Genomic DNA, 20,606 nt, shown 5'->3' on the forward strand with positions numbered 1-20,606 from the left:
GATTAAAGGTAATATAATTGAAATATACAACTCCTTCTTGGTGCATTTTTGCATATGGAGTCGAACTATAAAAGAATTGTTGTTTACACTAAATACTTAAAACAGCAGTGGCAGCTAGATTTTTTTTCTCTCTCTGTCACTTATGTAGCCCTTATGTGGACTGCAACCAGTATATTATTGTTGTTATCACTGTTTTTCTAACTGTTTAAGGCAAATGTAATAATCACTTTGTGCCAAAAGGAAAACAGCAGAGTGGACAAAGTGCATGCCAATGGGAAGTAAGACCTCCATTCAACTCCTGGCTCTGTCATAGGCTTCCTACATAAAAATCAAATCCATCTGTAAAACAGAACTAAGAACATTTTCCTACCTCACCTTATGGTGTGGTAGGGAAAAATGATAAATCTATTAATTTCCAAGCTGAAATTAATGCTAGAAATGCCTGAATATTTATGCAAATGAACATCAGGAAAAAATTAAGGAGCAGCTCTTATTTCAACTAAATATTATGTTAAGTTAAGCAAATCACTGTACTATGCATTATCTGAATAAAAACTAGGCAGATCCTCATTTTACTTCCACTGCAGTTGCACTGCTAATACTCTGCACACTTTAGAAAACGTATGACACAACCTGACTGAAACCATTTTTCAAGTATTTTCACAAATACAGTACTATTTAAAATCTAGCTACAACAGGCAGACCTAGAAAGAGTACTTTGGTATTTGAGTTGGCCAGTACAGTCTGAAACAGCCCTAATCTTGCCCAGTCACAGTTCTAATAGCTTTAACAATCTGTCATCTGGTATATATGGCCTAGGCATTCCCATCATTGACACTTCAAGACTGAGGGAAGCAGCTGAAAGCAGCAACATGCTACTTGCACTTTACCACTTTCCCTGTTGATTTTTTTCCTTGTTTATAGTGCTGAATAGCTGACTGCAGCTGATCGCCCTGTATCACCAAAAACTAGTGTCTGCAATATAGGTTAGCTATTGCCATGTCAAATGCACCATTTCCATAGGCTATTCCTATGAAAACTCATATAAAATAGCAGTTGTAATCTTCTTTAAACTTGAGTGAATAACAGATTGCCAAAATTCTTATTCAAATCAGTCAATATAGTATTAAATATACTTTAAGGTATTTTACGAGTGTTCTATCATGTCGCAGAATAATCTTTGTTGTAATATTCAGACCAATGTTTCTCTAACTCACATATCTGAGATGATCAGCACTGTAAAAATAAGATTTTAAGTGCAAAAGAAAGAAATACAACACTATTTTAAGAGATCAAAGAAGAAACTTTAGTTAAAATATTTTACAATAAAATAATTATGATTATAAATCTCTTTAGTTAAATATATACACATTAAATGGTATTTTAAAAAGAGTGAACTTATTAAAGTTTCAAGCAAATCTAATGCACAAATCCACCACTTTGTCAGCTTAGACTGTAATGTCAGTTTAACATTCATAAATGGCTGTGTCAGACTAATGGCATTGTTTTGTGCAAAACTCAAAAAAAATTAAGAAAGATCTCCAAGTCCTTCAGTTCCCATGGTGAATTGATAGAAAAGGTAGTATGCACATACACACACTTATACACACAATCTTTGATTGCATACAGAGGTTAGAATGACCAGCACTAAAATAACCCCCATCTCTACAAAATAATTAATTTCTTGACTAGATTTAGTTTTTGAAAATTACAAATTTTAAGTCCTAACAATTGTGCTTTTAGGCAGCCACGTGGCCAATAAGGTAGATGTTGTCATAAAGATGCCCTACAAAATCTTCGCTAATATTCTGTGCAGCTCGTCGTGTATTTCGGATGAATTCTCTTTTTGACATTTTGTTCTTCACGTGAGGGCTGGTTAGATCAATGGAAAGCAGAATCAAAGAGTAACACAGCACGTAAACTGCATCTAGACAGGAGAGAGTAAAATAAAAAAAAAGATAAAAACAAACTGTGATCACTAAAAATACTGTTCCCTGTTCAAGAATCTTACAATCTCAAGTACCTGGGCCTATAGCTATATGTACACATATATAACATCTCAAAAAATAGACCACTGAAATAAAATTTAATATTGCAATTTTCAAAGTGATCATGTCAGCACATCGCCAAATAATCACTTACAAATCTCTTAATGCTTCTATAGTGCCCAAAAGTCTCATCCAGGGCTTTATGCACATCCATTTAAACAGATCCTTGAAGTTTTTGCAAACTAAGGCCACGATCCAGCTAAAGCTTATCTTTAAATATGTGAGTAGTCCTGCTGCTGAAAACTGGCTCCCTGTGGACTTGGACTGTCCACATGGCAAAGTGTTAAGTGTTTAAGTCTTTACAGGATGGAACTTAGAGATGCTACAGCGCTTAAGCACAGACAAAAGTGAAGGAAAAGATAATATAAAAAAAAACAACAAAAAACCAAACCAAATAAAAGCACTACTTTCTTAGGTCTAAGAAAATAATCTGTATAGGTCTTTCTAGTCTTTTTTCAACTTGTATGGGAGATGCCGACACACTGAACACGGGCAAAAGACTCTCCTAAGCCAGCGTCTGTACTTTTAGAAATACATGGTTAGGTACTAACTTTAAAACCATCATGAACAGTACCATTACCCAAATCCACACAGAAGTATAAAGACTGATTTATTGAATCAAAGTTCTCTTTCCTTACCAGGGCTAAGGCCAAGCTCTCTCATCAAGTCAGGGTTACAAGCACAGAATCTGTGAGAGAACTTTGTTATAAGAGTCTCAAGGTACTCCCCACGTTCCTCAGGGGCATGAATATGTCTGAAGAACTCTCTCAGTGCATTTGGCAAAAACTGATTTCTGAAGTTGTGCAGTGTCACAAGGTCATCCAAAACATCTCGCCTGGTAAAACAAAATCCCACATAATCAGAAGTTGATTTTAACTTTTTAAACATGCAAATATGGGTTAAAATCAAAATGAAAGCTTTAGAACAGCTTCTGGGCTTTGTTTTTTGCTGAAAAACAAAGTAAAACTATAACTAACAGTAAAAGGATAATAATATAACCACACATTTTTCAGGCATTTATAATACCACAAAAACACTACAAAAATATAAATTAATCAAAAATCTAAGTTTCTGTATATGCATATTCATTCCTAGTACATATACGGACTTCATTTCCTTTAAACTTTCTGACAAAGCCAGAACAAACACAGGAAGAAAGGAAAAAGGAAGAAAATTTGTGTGTATGATGCATATTTTGGTGCCTAAGTACACGCTGTTACAGGAATATCTTGTTAAAATCAGGCTTAAGTGAAATAAAATTCACTCACAAAAACTCTTTAAAGATTTAAGTCCATTAGGGTGCAACACGCCAGAATTTTCCATGAACTCAGAAACACCTAAAGGACTCACACTAGCCTATGCGAACAGACGTGCAAAATAAATCTGAAGCAAACCTGGAAACAAGTTTGAGGACAAACAAAGAATATGCTTCTAGGCTGATCCTTTGTATTAAATGTTTCAATACAAAGAGGAGGGTTTCATCACCTAGAAACCTAGTTTTTACTTCTAGAGCCTGATCACACTCTATTTATGAAAGAAAGAAGAATGGCAGTAGGGACTGCTTACACTGACTGCAATCATACCTGATAAATGGTTATGTATTTTTTCTGTTGCCTCAAAAGTTCATAATCTAAGGTTTTACAGCACAGGAGTGTCTGTGCTGATGACACTAGAGAATGACTCCTTTTATTCCTTTAGTGGTACAGGCTGAGGAGGATGAGAAGCAGGAGAGTATTCCTGTTAGAAGTGCTGCTGTCCCTCTACTCTTCCTATTCAGATCCAGTTATTATTCTCCTCTTCTTTCTACTTTGCTTAAACTGGTTGTTTGCACTCCTCTTTCCTGACACTGCGTTACCCAAATCGGAAGGTAGGCTGGAGAGCAACAGAAAGCATTGTGGAGGTGGAGAGCATGCTACCACAGGGGCAGCATTGCCTACTGCAGCACAAGCCGTCATCCAGAGGATGTTCCACTGACTCTTATAAGGTGAGTGTGCCTTCCATTTCAGAAACATCAGATAATCAAACAACGATTAGATAATTCAACATTAGTTAAAAAGTAATCATTGCTTGGTAAAGTGATAACTGTGTTTCCTGATTAACGCCCTTACTAGATAGGAAAAAAGAAACGCCAACTCAAAAAAGGTAGCAAAATAGCTATAAAATCTGAAGGTCATAGAGCACAAAGATTTCCTGTGCAGTTGAAATGCACACTACAAATTCAATGCAGTTTGGGCTCTGAACTGTAAATGCAGAAAAGGTGCACTATGTGAGATTTCTAGTTATATGTGGTATTTTCAGGGGTTCTTAAGAAGTGCTACACTCAGACTAATATTAGAACCAACTGTTTAATTTTAGCAGTAGCATTACTTAGCTGCATTTTCATGCATTTTGACATATTTAAATTACATTAATATAAGTATAATATTGATTGTTGAAAGGTGCTATAGACTGAAAATGAATAAAGAAATTGTCATGAGAGATTCTAATTACCTTTCATCAAGATAGATTCTCAGCTTCTTCCAATTTAGTGTTCTTGTACAAAAGATAAACTTAGCTATTTCCTTTGGCGAATCATCTAGTATGCCCTTGGACATAAAGTAGTTGACTCCCTAAGACAAAAGACATTTATACATAATTAAGTTTAATCTTCATATTGGCTTTAGGAACAAGTACTGCAGTTAGCAATGTAGGAATATAATCCTACTAAATCCTTTTTTTTTCCTAGCAGAATGATTGCTCTTCCTCTAATTCACATTTCAACATGCACAATACAATTTACAATTATAAATCAAATGCAAATAAACTTAATGCTTTGTTATGGTTGAGATTTTACACATACTCACACTGGCAAATTTAAAATTATGAATCCCATAGCAAATATGATTGTTCTGTAGTATTTTGTGCAGAGTAAATTTTTTGTTTACATACTTTTATAACTGTAGTTAAAATGCTGCAAGGACCATAACTTTTAATTTCATACCTTTGGTAATTAAGAAAATCTTAGCCATAATGTGTTGTCTTTGTATCTTTTACAAAAACATTAACACCAATGTTCTCACATGTATAGGGTGTACCACATTCAAATAAATGCATTAAATGCATTTGTTTAAATGTGTAATAATGAAAATAAACACGTGTTGATTTCAAAGCATCAGTCAATATAAACACATATGTAAATATGCACTCTCATAATTCAGAACACTGTGCCCAAATAAAAAAAAAGGATAGCATAATCATATATATTTTATACTCATATTATCTTTTCTAGAATTTTCCATTCTCTGTCAAGCACACATTTCTCGTAGAATATACATGCCAAATTTCATATTGAAATATTTCAGTGATGTTCTGGATTCTTTCTGTTCATTACAATATCCCAGAGCATGAAAACTATTTCCTCACGATTTTAGATATCAAAACCAACTTAATGGATTTTAAAAGTATTTAACAATTTTCAACAAAAAAAAAATCTAAACCTGGGGATAACTAACCAATTATTTTCAATTCAGTTTGGTGGGAGGTGAGGGTGGTTCTGAGCATTTGTTAAAAAAAAAAAAAAAAGGGTACACTGCTTATCTATAATATCTCTTTTTATATCATAATGCTGAAACATATATATATATATATATATATATATATATATATATATATATAATGTGTTGGATAGTACATTTCTGAATAAAAGAAATTAGGATAGTGTACCAATGCCACTATCTAAATCAACAAAAAAGTGTCTGAAATCTTTTTCCTTATAAATCTTCTGATATCAGAAGATATCAGAAGAATATCACAATATTTTTCAAGTCTGACATTTCAGTTTATATTATATCTATAGAGATACAGAGGCAATCTGTCCTTTAGTATAAATTTCCTAGTGCTCTTCAATTTTTCCTTGAAGAGCAAAACGTATAACAGAGATATAGGACTGAGTCTAGAAAACTGTTTTATACACACATTAACAAAACAGAAAATGCCAGTACTAGCAAGTAAAAAAAAAAAATATATATATACATATGTATGTATATGCCTTGAGATAAGGAATCAGAGACTTAAAATATCTATAAAAGAAGTGAATAGCCAGCAAACACCCATAACATTAGCTAGCCTTTTTCACTTGTCCATATTTTTTGCTTATATACTTTTACAAAAGAGCAGTAAAGAAATATTCTTTTTGGTTAACGTTCAACATAGTAAATAAAAATAGCTAGGTTTAATACAGTTAAGAACAAAAAAATCTTTGCAAAGGTTAGAAATAACCTTTATTCAAGACATTAATGAAACATGTATTTCACTATAAGCTTTCATTTAAGTCCAAACTAAGTCATACTTAAGTCCATGCAAAAGATGGATGGACAACACACAGTTAAATACTTTCTTGAATTTAGAATGGGTTTCTAAAGAAGGGAGACCAAAATGAAAATCAACTTCTTATTATTGAGTATTGAGGTATACTAGCTGAAATAAGTAGTTCTACACACTATTAAAAACTATGCTAAGACTATTGATCAGTCATCTGGTGATTCTCTTAGAAAACATTTAACTGAAGCCAGCCACGCAGATCTATGCCACTGTCTACCCGTTCTGAACATGTCTTTTCAGCACTTTAAAAACATAGAAAGGGATCTCACATGGTATGTTCTTGTAATCCTGGCTTAGTGGAAAAGTAGTTGGGTGACTATAATAGCAGCCAAGATTTACAGGAGCTCTGTATCTCCCTAACTTGTGTCAGGAACCTGTTTGTCGCTATAAAGTCCTTTGCATTAGAGAATTAGGAAAGATGCCTCAAAGATACCTTGCCTTACTCGGCCATGAATGTTACAACTGAATTTCAGACAGCTTAGAATAAAATCTTAATGTATTGAAGAATTTCTTACGTTATATATACAAATAACAATCACAACTAGGGATCAACAGTAACAACAAAAGCAATACTTTGTATTTCAGTATGTTATTTTTTATAGTTACTAATTTTTTTTTTTCACATCACAGTGCTCTACTGCCAATCTACTCTGTTACAGCACTGCCACTTCTAACTTGCATTCTGCCTGTTCCCAAGACAAAACCATTACGGTATTTATTTTTATGGAGTCTTCCCATTCATTATATCCAGAAAGGATACCTAAAATCAATTTAATTTTCCTTCTTCAATATTGATTTAAGTTCTGCATTAATTTTCTTCTCTGCTAATAGTTTTCAAAACATTTCAGTACCGTAGATACATTAAACCTTCTGTGGTTGCTTCTGACCTCTGTATTTAGATATACATAAAAAACAAAACAGTCATATTCTATGTTGGTGAAATTTTATACCTTCCCTCAAATTAATTTTATTTTCACATAGATTAAGACACCTTTTCTAAACGTCATCAGATTTCATCGTCTTAGTGCTCCTTACATAGCAATGGATTAAAACTAATAAATTTGTTTTGGATTCAAAAAAGCATTCTTCAACAGCCATAGAATAGGCATTTTACACTAAGCTGAACAGGCAATCACTGAAAAACAGGTAAAGGATAACCAGACGGAAAAGGACTTGTTTAGGAAAGTGAGAGCAGTTGAATTGCAGATGGGAGTAATAAAGAATTTGGCAAGTGGAAAGCAGCCAGGTTCATGCCAGTTTATTTCTGTTATTTTTCTCAGAGAATGTTCATCCAGTATTGCACTTTCTGCGTTTAAAGTAAAGTACACGTCATGTATTCTAACAGCTACAACATACACGGGGGAGCTTACAATGGAAAACCATCATTTGATGCACACAACTTTCTGAAATCAGTATGCTTCTACACATATACATGATTACTCTGTATCTAAATGACATTGTCAATTCAGTTTTGAGACAATGAAGCTCTACCTAATTCCCACTTAAAAATAATACATCAAAATATACTCTTTGTCAATAAAGACAAATTTCACTTACTGGTTGAAATGTAAAATTTAACATAAACAGCTGTACACCTACTTTATTTGTATACCTTAAATAATTATAAGGGGTCACTAAGGAGATCCCTAGTAGGACATTAACTATGTTCTACTAGTCCTAATATTTGTAAGTGATTTATAATTTGAATGCTTGAGTGTAACAGTGAGTTATATGCTTTCACATTTAGATAGAATTATGTAAATATCAACACTAAATGCACTAAATTTCTTTCTAGTCTTTACTGCATGAAAAAGGGGGGTTTGATCACTGACAAACGTAAGACATTCTTGAATGGACTGTTAAAAAGGTATAAGCCTAGGAAATGTCGGATTGAAGTTTAAATAGTAGCTTGATTATTCAGATAAATTTTATGGAGACAGTGACTGTCATTTTATTCCATATATATAGTATATGTTAGAGCAGGGCCTCAATTTCTAATTGGGGCTTCAAGATAACACTAACATAATTAGTAAGTAATAATTATATATAATATTTTTATTCCGATTTTGCTAGGGAAATAAAAAGTATTTCATGGTACATTTTTTGGAATAAAGTGCACAATACTGATTTTATACTTTCTAAATGATATACCATACTTTTTAAATGATTCCTTTTCTAAGTTGCAGGTCAAGTCATTTGGCGTCAAATAAAGACACAATATAGAATATACATTCTAAACACTGTCTCCTTCTGTATATGTCTTTAAAATACAGTCCAATGGTACATACTTGTCATGGAATATTTTAAATGTAGAAATATTTTTCATGTTACATAGCTTCCAGAACTAATAATTTACAAGATTAATGTTATCTGATTTAAATGTAGAGTTTTCAAAAGGATTCAGCTGTCTGATCCATTCTCACTTTTTACATAAATCACACAGAACAATTCCTTCCCCCTCCCGCATACACATACTTTTAATATTCTTAGGACAAATAAATCAGTGCATCTCAAACGTGGCTTGTTCTCTATGGAATAAGGTAAGTTTTCTATTTATGCCACAAGCTGCTGACCTTCCACAAAAATTTGGTTAGAAATACACAGCACAGTAAATATTCCACCATCTGCAGACCATCTATAATTAAAAGTCAGTTGAGATTTCTTTATGTAAGTCTCTAAAAATTTATTTGTAACCAAGAAAAGGACAGAAAACTCACCTCCCTGGCAAAAACTAAGGTAATGAATGAGATAATTAGGAAAGTGGAAAGCCAGGCTTAGTATAAGCACTGTCTCTGCTTGCTGTATTTTATTAAGTTATATACCATGTGAAGAAAATCCTGAGCTCAGTGAAGTCTGAGAGTTCAGTGCAGTCCAAATTTCACTAGATCCATAAAAATAAATGCTATTAAATTGACCTGGTTAGAACTGCTACCACTAGGAATGAAAGGGAAATTAGATCTCCTTTCCTGACAAATTATTATCTATTCCTCCTTCAGTTCCAATTTTAAGTCATAACATAACCCCACACAATAAACTTGAAATATATTTTATAGGAAGTCAGAAACAGCATACAAAACAGTTGGAAATAACTTGTGGTTGCTTACAGACTCTGAGTTATAACTGTATGTGATATAGAATAAGCACTGCATGATAAACACTTCACATACACCATACACTAGAATAAAATACAGCTGAGACCACGTAGGCAGATTACACAACAATAACTTTCATATTCCACTCTTGATACTACAACTACACGCCCCAGCCCCCTCAAATCTTGGCTACAGTGGTGCTGCCATATGAAAAAAAGACCCCAAAATCAGAAACCAAACATGCACTGGACATTTTTTCAAATTATATGTTATGTGATCAGGCACATCCTTTCAGTAGGATGAGAGCACCTGCTATGAATTACACAAGCTCATGCACACAATCAATACATTAAATGACAGCAGATATCACGATGCCATGCACACAACAATGGCTAACCGGAGAATCCTACCACAAAGTGTGTAGATGCTCTCCCCTACCCCGTGAGCCACCGCTAGCTCTGGAGCTGGTGCTGTGGAGCCTGGTTACCCATTTTCATGACATGGGCGGTGTCCTTTGGAGAATCTTGCTCCTGTGGCTGTAAGTATTCTTACTTTTATAGTATTTTGATCAGGTCTGTTATCAAATGTAAAGCAGAGTTTGGCAGGAAATTCGGAGACACAATTTGTAATAGTGGAATGTCATATCATATATTCCAGTCACAGTGTCCTTATAATAGTAATTCTGCCAATATCCCAGTTGTAAACAAGAAAAGCAATGGCATTTGTGAATTCTCCTGAAACTCAGGCCCTGAATGATTCCTACCAGGCTATGGTGCTCCACAGGGATAGAGGAACAGAAGCCCTTAGGAGATATCCTGATACTCTAGCCTCTCACTAGGCCTGAAGCAGACTGTTCATACTTCCATTGCACAACATAACCATAATGAATTCAGAAAAAGCAAATGTAGCATAATAGCTTTAATACCTAATATAGGCTACTCAAATTTGCTCATCTTGATTTCCTTTAAAAATAATAAGACTTTTATTCAGTGCCTTTCACGAAGACTCCAAATGCTTTCAACCTACCAGAATTACTTTAACATTAGGCTGGAATATCACAACATATTATAGACCAAGACAGTAAGTGAAGAAGTATCTTATAACAAATTGAAAGGCAAAGAGAAATTTGAGTGGGCATAGCTGTTACCACCATTAAGACTTGATTAGGACACGCACTCTTTTTTAAAACCCATTTTAGTTACCTAAACATTGAATTTCATTTGAAAAGCGTCATGTTTAATATTAAAGTTCACTAAAATCCTGTGGGAAATCAATTTTAATCACTTTCGAGGGGCAAACTGCTGACGGGACTTCTCAGGACAGCGTACTGCAGTACGACGCAGCACCATACCAGAGAAATTACCAAAAATTTTATTTTCTGACTACTAATAAGAATAGAGGGTCTCCTTATCAAGCAAAATATGAGACAAAGCACAAGTCAAGAGTTTAAACAAAGTCACGTTATTGTGATGATTTTTATGACTGCTTTATTTATTTCACCCTGCAGTCACAAGTTCATGTTTTCTGTATCATCTCAGCAGTAGTTTATACTTCAGAAATATATCTTTCCATGCCTCTTAATCCTTTTGCTATTTTGGAGTTATTCAATTACTATTTCCTTGGGTATATGTAGGAAGTTAATACTTAGTTTTGTTCAGTACTGTGTACTATCTTTTCCTAGGAAACATGAAACAGGAGGGGTCTTACTTTGTACATCTAAGACTCCCTTCACCACTTTGGTTTTAGCTGCATATCGCCCAGGCAATAACTGTTTACTGTCAAATTTTTTTTTCTTCTTTGGTAAGTGACAGAGAGAAAGCAGAAACTGACTTTTCCAGTTAGTTACATGAATAATACATAGAAAAATTTTAGTTCTATACGGGATTTTGAGGGAAATAAATATACGGTGTTACATACTGCGAAGTAGTATTATGTTTAGGCAGAACAAACATCAAAAAAATCAAATCAGACTGCTATTTAGGATAGTTCAGTAGTACATATTTTTAATAACACTAATTGTGTGTGTTTATACTTGCTTTTCTGGCATTTGCACAGACAATATTTTGCACATTGACAGTGGAAATATTTTTAAAATGCTTTACAAGATAACATAATAGTTATAGCATTAATTGGTGTTTCTTTATACTTCATCCTGCTTTACTTAAGTCAACTGAAGCAGGATCAAGTAAATACTTTAAAGTAGCATTTTGGTGTTTTAATATATGTGAGCATATTTTAATCCTTTGTAAACTGACCACTGTGTCTTCAGACAGGATCTGCCCCTCATTCCTTTGTCAATATGTGGTTATGAATTTCTGGCATCCATAGGTTGGACTGCTGTGCAGAATACTTATGAGGCAAGCCATGTAAATGATGCGCACAGGTACCAAAGGCAAAAAAGATCAGGATAAGGCTGTAATTCAGTATTTACCAATCTTACAGTAAAACAAACACCTATTAAAACTTGGCTTCTAATATGGCTACAATTATTAAACAAAAATCACAGACATTTTAACTATTTATTACTGTCATTAACAGTTCACTTACCTCATCAGGGTTGGCGTTAAAGGTGAGACTGCCTTCATCTAGCTGCATATACAATTTTCTAAAAGAAAATCCCAGAGGTGGATTCTTATTGTATATAGAACAGTGACCCCAAGTGGATTTGCACAACCTATGAAAATAGAATTAAATCTAATATCAAAATTATTTTCTGTATTTCACGTATTTTACACACACACACCATGTTATCAACACTGCAAAGCTAAGTACTCAAACATTATGAAAAGTCAGAAATAGGTTGCTCGTAACACTTAAGATCCTTGGCATTTTGCATGTCTGCTGTTAAAGTCTTTAATTATATGTTTATTATTTTCTTCTCCTTCAGGTTTTGGTGGATTTGAGTGTAATCTCAAAACATATCCCAGCAGGTGGCATCATAAGGACATCCATATAGCTGAGACTTCTGGCACTTCTAGTAACTAAATACTGGGTCACCATGACAAGTTGCTCTCCTGCAGCAGTATGATAGATTAAAAAATTGTGTTTCTTTTCTTGCACTCCAGTGAGTGGGAAGCCATATCTGCACCAAATTACACCATTAACTCCCTGCTTTCCAGCTGTCCTTTTCCCAGCCTTTACCTATGCAGGTTATTTGATCCAGCCCACCCCTCTACATATATTTCATCTGTATTTGCCATTATTTCAATCATTATTTCATTAAGTTCAAATATATTCACCACATATGAAATATTAAAGACTAACATGTCTACAGAGATTACGTGCATTGCTATTTTTCAGACTTATAAATTTGCTAGAGCAGGAAAGATTTTCACTATCAAACATATCCCTGTGATAGCCTGACAAACATCAAGTATACAAACTTTAAGTTATATTCAAGCACATAAACTTCAAATACTTTCATATATAAAGTCAGGACGTGAAACCACCACTTTTAAACCTTTTACACAGAAAGACTGGAAATGGAAGGTGAGAAATTGGTTAATTTTAGCGTCAATGCACTTTTATTTAAAAGGTTGAAGCTTCCTGTACAAGAACTTTTAAAACAAATAACAGATAACCATGCCAACAGAAAAGATTAACAACGTTTTCCGCAGCAAGAGCCTGTTTTTTGTAATTTTTAACTTTGCCCACCTTAATCTACTTAGGCTGAAGTGTTTCAAGCAGGCTGTATGCCTTGAACTGCACTTTTGTGAAGGTTTCACTGAAAATGATTGAACTATTTCCCAGGATGAACTCTGAGGAAAATATACATTTTTTTAATCATGTTAAAAATATATACTGCATATAAATTAGTTAATTAAGAAGCTCTAGTTCCTCTGTGCTTTGGTGCAGGGAGTCTATTGTATTTACAATCATTTTGCCAGCAAGAAGTCAGCACACTACACTGCATACTTACTGAACTACCAAGATATTTGCTGTACATAAACTGAGGAACTTAGCAGGACCTTCACTCGAGTTTCTAGTTCCTACCAAAACAACAGTCCCCAAAAACAGAAGAATTGTGATTAAGTTGTAAATTGTGGCATCCTATTCCTGGAATTCATGCAGCATGAAAGGAAGGAAAGCTGCTTAATTCAAATGCAGAGGGGCAAAGAATAAGATGAGGGAAGGAAGAGTTTAGAGCATAACGACAGGGAAAGAAATAGGACCTGGAACAACCACCTACCTATTATAGTAATACTACTGTCCCTTGAGTTAGTTAAGGGGTAAAACTACATTGTGCAAGACGACAAAAATTCTGCTGACCATCTAGTCTAAAGATAAGTATAGTTTCATACAACTTTTTCCTAGTGCTACGAAACACCAAAGAAAACAATACTTTCATCAATCTTATACTATTTCATTTGACAGAACATACCTTTACTGTTCTGGACTTCTTTCCTGACTTCTTTCAGCTCTTTCCATTCTTATTGACTATAATGTATATCTTCTACTACTTCAGTGTGATACTTCTGTTTAACTACATTTATCCTTTCCTTGTTAATGCTTTCGGTGACTGTTTAGCTACCAGATATAAAATTTTAACCCATTTTAAAACACAAGGCACACTGATAATGAAAATGCCTTTGGAGATATTTGTGACCTAGAATAGTGTTCCTAATTTCACCATTAGCTCAAACTATCTACATATGTATAAATTTCTTTTGAGTTTGCCTCGTTTGAGTGAAAACAAGCAGACTGCAAGACAATTAAGCAACAGAAAGTAGCTCAGTTCCCATCCGTTTTTAGTTGGAGCTTCAGCTGAATAGGTTTGCCTGCTCAAGCTAGATATTTGTCTGAAGTTCAGAGAAGTAATAATGGAAACATTTGAGCTGTGCCTTGACCTAATACCACACTGAAGACAAATCCCTGTTTTTCTTTGTGATATACTGAACAACTGGTTTGTAGTAACACACACGTGCACTTATACAAAGCACAGATGTGTATGTAGTAATCTCCACTAATACTAGATAGTAATTAGAAATGCAGAATAATACATTTTAAAACTGTACTCAGGTTTCTCCTATGTCAAATCTCAATTATAATTAACTCAGGAAACCTTTTTTTTTTTAATATTACTGGGCTAAAAAGCACTTATTGAGACAAACTTTAAATCTAATAATCAGTTTCACTGTATTCAAGTGATTTTATGTTATTTGCTTACCCTTGCCAGAGAAGCTCATCATTAGCAAGATCCTGCCAGACGCACGAAGCCAGACAGAGATCGGTTGCGTTCAGGTACGATAAAATGGTAAAACTAAGCTCCGGGGGCAGCATCTCCAGGTTAATGAATCCTTCTTGTTCTTTAGATTTTCTTGTCTTCAACAGATGGTAGATGTCAATGCCTCCTTGGGTTTGTTTGCGATGGCTTGTATTGGAAACACTGTTAGTAGCTATCCTCCTACCATGTTCTCTGGTAAGATAGCCTTGTCCATTATATCCTTGGTGTTGCAGCTGCTGGTTCCTAGCAACTCTCCAGAGTCCCTGACCCATCTGCGAGCCTGCTGGACATAAAAGGCAGATCAAATATTGAGTTGACAGCTATTTATAAAAATTTATAAGACACATATATTGGAAAAGTTAAAATAAAAACCTGGAATTGATTTGAACAGAAAAAAGTTAGTCTTGTCAAAATTATGCTGAGATTAATCTGTCTCCACTGGAGAAACTGAACAAATATTGAAAATAAAAATCATTAAAAAAATCAAGAAGATACTTTTGCAAATATTTCTGCACATGAAGAGTTGTAAAATTAACAATAAGTTTCTGCAAACAGTATAAAACATTGTCCTTGCAAGTTAAGAGTAATTAATCTTCAGAACATTTGGAATGATTACCTTCAGATTACCTTTAAAAATTAACAGTAATAGCTTATTTAGAAATAGTGAGGTGCTATAAAATGTAAGGATAAAGGAAAGTGTCCTGAGCAGTGGGTAGCATGCAAAATTAGGCAGGGATTGACATTAAGACAAGACTTAACAACTTGGGATGATTTCTAACTACAATATTCCTAACTTACTTCAATGATAATGCATTAATGGTTCAGTTTCTTGTTTCTGAACACACAAACTATCTTTTCAACCTTTTTTTCATAGTCATGAGAGCTAGAAGCGTGTGTATATATCTTTTGGAAATGAAAACTAGGATTCTAGCTGAAGCTAGATACTATTCCTCAATATTTTTGCAGTTGTTCTACAAACACTCAACGTTGCAAATTGTCTGCAACAAGATAAGGCTACTAGAAGAGCAATCCTGACCTGAATACAAAAAAACACTGCAACACAGACAAGCAAGGTAAAAACTAACTTTCCATGTAGCACTGCTGCGAATGCATACGGACTATCTTGTGCAGTTCTAGCATGTTACTTTAAACATCCAGAACTAAGTTTTTTTAAAGATCAGTGAAAATACATCAGATGGTTGGTCTGGACATGATTCTTGAAGATAACATGGAGAAGTAAGAAATGAATAGTAAGTGGAAAACGTTGATAGTTTATTAGGTTTTGAAAATTGCAGGCAGCACAGTGAACTAACTAAACCCTTTTTTAATCATTGTGAATAAGAATAAACTTAAGGGGAAACTGAGGCTGAATTCTGAAAGCATCATGACAGTTACCGTGTTGAACAGTTGTCCAAAATGGAAGTTTATTGCTTTGAAAACTTGAAAGAAGTCTAGATTGAAACACAGGGTGTCCCTTTCTGCTTGATGCCCTTCTCTAAGGCATTTTAAAAGACTGCAGTATAATCACATATCCCAAATCTTTAAAAGAGTACCCAGAAGTTATTAGGCTGAATGTAAGAGGCAATATTAAGAGTAAACTTGTTGATAGCATAAAAACTTGATGATAAGGCTTCTATATCTTAATTATCACAATTAGTAAACTGTTTGTTATTTTTTGTCAACTTCTGTTGTAGATGGTAATAAAAGCAGATGGTGAAAATTATTTAGTTGCCAAGATTTCTGAATGACACATTTCATATTTCATTAACATCCTGTATGTACTAAGAGGGAAAATGAAAGTAGTATAAATCACACTTAATCTAATTTAGTCTGGGAATGTTGTCTGAATCCTGTTGGAAGTACTGTATATATAGTGATATATCTCTTATTTTTCAGCTTTTGCTGTGAAGATAGTTTAGTATAAACGATGGCACTAGGAATCTGCAGGTTCCTGATGCTGACTTTCATAGAAAAAATGCTGAAGAATTAAAAAAAAAAAAAGTATGGTGAGGCCTGGCCTGGCCTCACATGCGTTTTTAGTTATTTATTTTCTGCTAGCACACGGAATTAAAATTGGGCCTTAATCTGTTAAAGGTCAGAAATAGGTGGAAATAGTTCTACATAAGCAGAAAAAACAGACCATGGATGAGGTGAGGGATCATGGGAGAAAAATGGAGAAATGAAACGAAAGAAAAAAGTATAATCAAGACAGAGACTGACGAAAGACAGAGGTTCAGCTGGTTGGTGAAGCAGTTATCCACATAAAATCTATTCACTGCAATTGAAGAATTCATTACTTCAGTCACATATTCAAAAAAATCTAGTCCTTGATGTCAAAGATCTATGTTGGAGCCTTCCTTTCTGAGCTTTTAATCTAGATAAGGTCAAAGGTATGTGGAAACTGCAATCATATGTGTAATAACCAATTTAGTGATATGTAAAATCTTAAATAAAATCATCATTACTTTTACTTTCACTTTCTGTACAGTTATATATTTGGCCTAAGGTTTTTTTTTTAGCAGACTGAAGACAGGTTAAGCCATAATCAACAGTTATACTAGGCAAGTGTTTAAAAAAAACTTACTGAGTCACACCATAAATAGGATATACAATCTGCTGCAAGAATGTAATCATAAGAAGTTATTTTTATTTTCTCAAGATCAACATTTAACTTTTCAAAAGCCCTTAGCACCACTGGTGAACTTGCTTCATGAGAGGAAGCCATACTGCAACCTGCCACTTAAAAATGGCAGCACAAGAACGAGCGGTCTGCTGAGAGTGGGCATTAGTAACTTATGCTGATTTTTGCAATTGATTTATGGAACATAGTTCAAGATGTAAAGAAAACCCATTTATTTACAAGATGAAGGACTCTGCCTGTATCTTTCACTCTATAGCCAGAGTACAGTAAGAGCACTTAACAGACACTCTCAGAGATGCAGTTGTTCAGTGCCAACTTTTTTTGTTTTTAAACAAGAACAAGGAGAAAGAAGCTATTAACCTTCATCCAAGGGGAGTATCACCACTGTCATTTGTAACAACACCACCAATTGTAACAATACTACTAAAAGAATCAGTGGGAGGTGTGTCAGAATTGGCATTTGGGACTACAAGCACAACCCCATCGAAGCTCTTGCCACTCCCAACTCCAGTTACCGCTACTGCTGCTGTCGCTACCTTGGAGCAGAGAGAGTATATAGTGATGTGCTGTAAGGAACTATGTTAAGAAACAGCTTTTATAGGTAGGCATTAACAGCCAAGCGCTATTAGGAACGGAGAGAAGACTCTCCTAAGGGATGAGAGAAGCGGACAGGGAATATTTCTGAACAAATACAACATTTCAAAAAGGGCTACTATGACTGAACTACAGAATTCACTTGAGATCGAACTCCCATTTTGCTAGGCACAATATACGCGCTGGTTAATTACCTAAGTACAGTACTTAAACAGTAAACAAGTATCTCTAAATATCTTCCGAGGCTTCAATCAATTCTTGCCCTTAGCCTTGGGAGTAACACTGTCACCAAGTAATTACACGTGCAAATATGCAGATGCAAATTTTGGAGGCTGTCTGTGTTCACTTACAGCAGGTATCAGATGATCTGAATGACTGAATAGCAATGACTATTCAATTCAACTCTGTAAAGGAAATATTAGGTGTAAAAAGATATGTGCATGTATGCCCACATACAAAAGCACATGATGTGGATGTAACTCGAATACATCCTGCATGTTTTCTCAGTGCAGCTCTTTGTGTAAAAACAAAAACAATACTACACAAAATGATAAAATAACTAAGCAGTAAGAGATAATTTTCAAGGATGGAAAGAATCTGGAGTGTGGGGTTGTAGTTCCTCATCATTATTCCAAGTCATTAATCAAGACAGCAACAGAAATCAGTAAAGAAAATAATGACAACATTGAAATAACAAACCTTAAATTTCACGAAATAGGAAACGATCAAACCTATTCCAAATAAACAATGTATGTCATGTAGAGAAAAATGAAATGTCAATTAAATGCTGAAATCTGTTTCTGGAGCTAATTTTTGATAGGACAAATTATGGAATGCATTTTGCTAGTATTTTTGTTATCTCTTCTGACATTACTTTATATCATTATAACAAATCCACATTTCTATATACATTTGTTAATTCCAAATTGATAAAAAATGTCTTTCGAAAATAATTATTTAGACATGCTTTAAATAAAAAAAAAGCAGTAACAAGAAGTTTAAGGCTCTGAAGAATGGTAGGAATCATATTGTGGTAAGTTTCATAATCATAATATCCCAGAAAGACGGGAGTGAAAGAGCAGCAGCATTAGCAGAAATAGGTCATCAAAAGACTGTGTCTGATAAATTATCAAGTGAACTTTACACCATGAGCAATTTTATACTAGCTTCAAAACCTTTTCACAGTCAGATTATCTTTCTGTTGTGTATACAGTATTTGTAAAGAATTCGTAGTGGTTGCAAGAGATCAAGTTTTCCTACTTAGCCCCCAAATAAATACCCACATTTTAGCTGCTAGTTTCGTGTTCATGGAACACCAGTAGTTTTTGCTGATGTTCACAGGGCTTTTCTCCCTGCATAAAAAATTGGGATTTTGACCCACCAGCTACAACATAATCACTTCTAAATTATTTAATGTTAGAAAGTGGCTCCAAGATAGAAAAAAGTACTATCTTTCAAGAAACTAGACTGTTATGATGTAAGTCTTCTTCCTATAGCTACCACAATGATACAGAAGACATCACAGCATAAATCTTAAAACTCTTTTTTTTAACTTGAAAATTGATGAAAAGATATACCGTACGTGTTTTATGCCGAGTACCAACTGAAGAACTTTCACAAATGACACAAGGGCAGGTACAATTTAACCAACCTGGAACCAACTGTTGGAAAACTTTAAGCTTTAATAAGTATGAAGTTATCCAGGAGCTTATATGCCATTTTAGCTCATATATTTATTTTTCTTGATCAAACAGTTATTTTCAGCTTTACAGTAAACTACAGTGAATGCTCCGAGAACTCGCTTGTAACAGAAGATGACTAAACCCATTGTTACTGTAAACGCACCTAGAACTATATTGTTAAATGTATTCTGCATATCCATCTTCAGCCTTCAGATTCAATAAGCCGCTTAAATGTACATTCCCAAACTCTCAATTATGCAGCTTTACCTAATAACCGAAAGCTTTCAATGGCTTGGCTGTAATAATTATCAAAGGGAAAACACTCATCAAGCTTATTTATAACGTGCTGACCTTGTGTGTGTGATGTATGCCAGCGTCTGGTTTCAATTTTTATCATGCCTTCTTCACGTTACACCTTGTTACCGGATAATAAACTCTTTACAGTGTTGAAGAGCATGATGGGATACTAAAACCTAAACGTAACCCGGGTTAAAACAACGCTTCGTTGTTACCCTGTTCTGCTTCACCAAATAAAACACAACACAGCGTCCTGACCTGAAAACCCTCCTCTTTCTGGTCACCGGCCCGTACGGGCGGTGCTCTGTGACCACTATCACCCTCACAGCCATAGTGCCAAAGCTGAAGTTCATTCACCGCAGCCGCGAGCGACGCCCGCAAACAGCCCTTCACATGCAAAGCCTGAAAATCTTCATTTCGAACCACCACGCTCGCCGTTCCCCAGGCAAACCCGGCTCCTCACCCTCCAGGCTGCCGGAGCTGCCGCCCGCCCCCGGGCACCCCCCGCCGCCGGCCACCTCGCCCAGGCCGGCTCCCCGCCGGGGTGCCCCCTCCCCGGCACCCCTCCCAGGCGCGCTCCTACCGGCAGAGGGGCCGCGCGGCCCCCACCGCCGCCGGCACCGGGCGGGCCGCCGCCGTCAGTCCCGCCCCCGCACGCCATAGGGCTGC

The 20,606-nt window shown here is 35.1% G+C and overlaps 1 protein-coding gene across 5 annotated transcripts in view; it reads right to left on the reverse strand.

Moving 5' to 3' along the window:
- The window catches only part of FBXO8 (F-box protein 8), a 20,941-nt gene continuing 335 nt past the window's right edge, over positions 1–20,606 (reverse strand). The window contains exons 2-7 of one of the 5 annotated variants that reach the window (XM_068942514.1): positions 19,992–20,113; positions 14,667–15,003; positions 12,047–12,173; positions 4,539–4,657; positions 2,687–2,883; positions 1–1,927 (exon numbers count right to left, since the gene is read on the reverse strand). In XM_068942514.1, coding sequence (XP_068798615.1) covers positions 1,740–1,927; positions 2,687–2,883; positions 4,539–4,657; positions 12,047–12,173; positions 14,667–15,003; positions 19,992–20,037 — 1,014 coding nt within the window. In that variant the 5' untranslated portion in view covers positions 20,038–20,113 and the 3' untranslated portion in view covers positions 1–1,739. Of the gene's footprint in view, positions 1,928–2,686; positions 2,884–4,538; positions 4,658–12,046; positions 12,174–14,666; positions 15,007–19,991; positions 20,114–20,520; positions 20,584–20,606 lie in introns of those variants that run through there. The other 4 variants (XM_068942513.1, XM_068942516.1, XM_068942515.1 and 1 more) reach the window with 4 other exon arrangements.

Source organism: Struthio camelus, chromosome 4 (assembly GCF_040807025.1).
Source record: "Struthio camelus isolate bStrCam1 chromosome 4, bStrCam1.hap1, whole genome shotgun sequence".
In the NCBI taxonomy this organism is placed as follows: Eukaryota; Metazoa; Chordata; class Aves; order Struthioniformes; family Struthionidae; genus Struthio; species Struthio camelus.